General features: G+C 58.0%; 1 protein-coding gene across 1 annotated transcript; it reads left to right on the top strand.

Moving 5' to 3' along the window:
• The first annotated feature begins 1,193 nt into the window (after nucleotides 1-1,193).
• On the top strand, nucleotides 1,194-2,404 carry PNMA8A (PNMA family member 8A). Its single transcript, XM_040252473.1, has one exon. It carries the CDS (start codon nucleotides 1,194-1,196, stop codon nucleotides 2,370-2,372), a length of 1,179 nt encoding a protein of 392 aa, XP_040108407.1. The 3' UTR covers nucleotides 2,373-2,404.
• The last annotated feature ends 435 nt before the right edge of the window (nucleotides 2,405-2,839 follow it).

The following is a 2,839-nucleotide window of genomic DNA, read 5'->3' as shown; positions in this document are numbered from 1 at the left end:
AACCTGTGAAGAAGAGCAAGGAACTCAGAGAGCTCAAATTATTAGTCTAATATCGAACAGTTAGGAAGCCTCATTGCTAGCTGTATCACTGAGGGCCTGACAGAAAAACCCAAACTGAGTCACTGAGGAGCGTTTCATTAATTATTAATAAAGGTGTTCAAAACAAAACAAAAGGGGTTGCCTGAAGGCAGGTGGTTGAAGAAACGGGCAAGGAAATGTGAAGCACTATTCCCAGGCTTGGAGGGGAAGGGGGGAAGTCAAGACATTTCTAGAAACGTCTGGATATTGCAGGAACAAAAAAATGTAGCTGAGACGGCTCTCAACAAGAACTGTGGCTTTTGTTAGGGAAACTCAGGGGGCTTGAAGGCGCTCTCTCCTCTCGCCTTACGCTTTCTGATGTCTCCTAGGGGTCCTGTTGGCTGAACCCAACAGGAAGGAGGAGGATAAGAGGGGTAGTTGGCACAGCCACTTGTCAGCGCCTCCAACCCCCATCCTGGAGGCCCACATTTTGAGTAGAGAAGGGTTGAAAGACTGGGTCAGGAAGGGCAATCGGAGAACATTTAAATCCCAGGCTCGGTCAATAGGTCAACAGCCGCGTTCCCAGCCGCTCCCCAGGCCCAGTTGCTGGGCCCACGGGCTCGAAAGCAACCACCGGTTGCCATGGAGACCGCGGGCAGATGGCGGGAGCAAGTGCGCAAGCGCGCATTGAGATGCCTGCCTCGGCTCCGCGCGGTTGCTGGGACCGAGCCGAGGCGCCTGGAGTCCTAGCGGGGGCGGACACTGGCGTCCCGGGCCATTCGTCCAGAGCATCCGTGCTGGAGCGGCCCGAGCTGGCACCTGGCCAGCCCGGAGGCTCCTCCTCGGCTCGTCTGGGCGTTCAGAGGTGGCGCTGCCGTATCGCTGGCGGGCGGGCCCAGTGGGAGGGGCTGAGCACAGTTTTCGGCAGATTTCAGGACACGTGTGAGCACCCAGGGCCCGGTTTGGGGAGGAAGACCCTGGGAAAACGCGAGGCCTCTTGCAGGCCCACCTTGGACGGGGCAGCTGAGATCTCTGAGCCTGGCCGTGTTTATCGGCTCTCTGACCGCCCTCTCCTGTCACCTTTCAGGATTGCTGCTTAGGGACCGCTGCAGGAGCGGTCCGCCTCGTAGGCGCTTCAGCACACCTGGGAATTGAGCCCCGCGGTGTCCACGACCATGGCGGCGAACCTTTTGGAGGACTGGTGCCGGGGGATGGAAGCGGACATCCACAGGTCCCTGTTGGTCACGGGCATCCCAGAGGACTGTGGCCAAGTGGAAATCGAGGAGACCTTGAATGGGGTTCTCTCCCCGCTGGGCCCGTACTCCGTACTCAACAAGATTTTTTTGAGGGAAGAAAATGCCAAAGCTGCCCTCGTTGAGGTTGGGGAGGGTGTGAATCTGAGGGCCATACCCCGGGAGTTCCCAGGAAGGGGGGGCATCTGGAGAGTGGTCTGTAGGGACCCCACCCAGGATGCTGAGTTCTTAAAAAACCTGAATGAATTCCTGTACGTGGAGGAGCGCACCTTGGAGGATGTGGTGGGCCTGCTTGAACTCAGCAGGGCCTCACCACCCCAGACCCAGAATCGGTCCCCGGAGAACCGGGCAGAAGCTTTGGGGGTGCTTCTGGGGGCTGTGGTGCAAATCATCTACTATATGGATGCCGAAATACGCAGCCAGGAGGAAGCTAGGACGCAAGAGCTTGCCAGGTCCCGAGTGGTAGCATCCTTGGCTTCAGCAGCAGGGGGGAAGGTCAAGAAGGAGCCAGGGAGGGCCACAGAGAGGGGCTCTGCCTTGAAGATGGAGAACCCGGATGGCTGGAATGACGTGGCAGATGGGGGTCACGGTCCTAAACCTTTGGTTCGAAAGGCTGGACCTCTGGCTCACTCCAGGAGGAAGCAGAAAAAAACTCCCAAGCGGGAACCAGTGCCCTGGAAGAAATCCCAAGGCAGCCATTCCCACAGCTTGGCCTCCCTGAAGCACCCTGCAGCTGATGGTGGTAAAAACAGGGAGATGTTAGAATGTGTCAGGAGCAACGAAAAGCCCTGTGTGAAGCAGGAGGGGTCGGCTTTGAAGAAGCCCCTAGTAAAATGTGCCTGGAAGTCTCCCAGCAACCCACCTCGTGTAGCTGCAAGCCGGGGAGTTGCCTCTGAGTCAGACCAAGATGGTGGTCTGGAGGGCCCCCCGAAGAAGAAGGCCATGGGCTGGGCCTTGGCAAAGAGCCCTGCCCACATGAGAAAGATAAAGAAGGTGAGCTTGGGCTCTGTCTCTTATGTCCTTGTTGATTCAGAAGACCCCAGGAAGAAGCCAGAGGTTTCCAAGAAAGGGCCAGGCTCCGGCTGGGAGGCACCGGACTAGAAGGCCCCCGGGGACCCTCAGCCCCATGAGTCACCAACCTCAGCCTCACAGGGTCCAGAGGCCAAGCCACAAGGCCCTCCTCATGCCTCCAGTGATGAGAATGATAACAGAAGTCATTTGGGTTGTGTCAACAAGTGGATGGAGGGGGAGGAGCAGCAGGGGAAGGCAGGGGCACAGAAACCCAAGGGGCAGAAAGTCAGACGGTGGGTGAGGACCCCAGTGCTGTGGAGGGAGCAGGTGAGCCACCAACTGAGGCCTCAGAGGCCGAGAGCCCTGACCCCCATCCTAGGAGCCCCTGAAGGCCGACACCTGGGGACACCTGTGGAGACAGGAGGTCGGAGCAAACCCACTCAGCCATCCCTTGTAGATAAGTGTGTCTCCGTGGCGTTCTCCAGTCATCTCTCCCTTCGTCTGACCCGTCTCCCTCCATAAGGATGGCATTGTTTGGGGTCATGTTGTTTGACAGA

The sequence above is a fragment of the Oryx dammah genome, unplaced genomic scaffold, assembly GCF_014754425.2.
Source record: "Oryx dammah isolate SB20612 unplaced genomic scaffold, SCBI_Odam_1.1 HiC_scaffold_13, whole genome shotgun sequence".
Lineage (NCBI taxonomy): Eukaryota > Metazoa > Chordata > Mammalia > Artiodactyla > Bovidae > Oryx > Oryx dammah.
The sequence above is the reverse complement of the archived record's forward strand: the minus strand, read 5'-3'. Positions and strand labels throughout refer to the sequence as shown.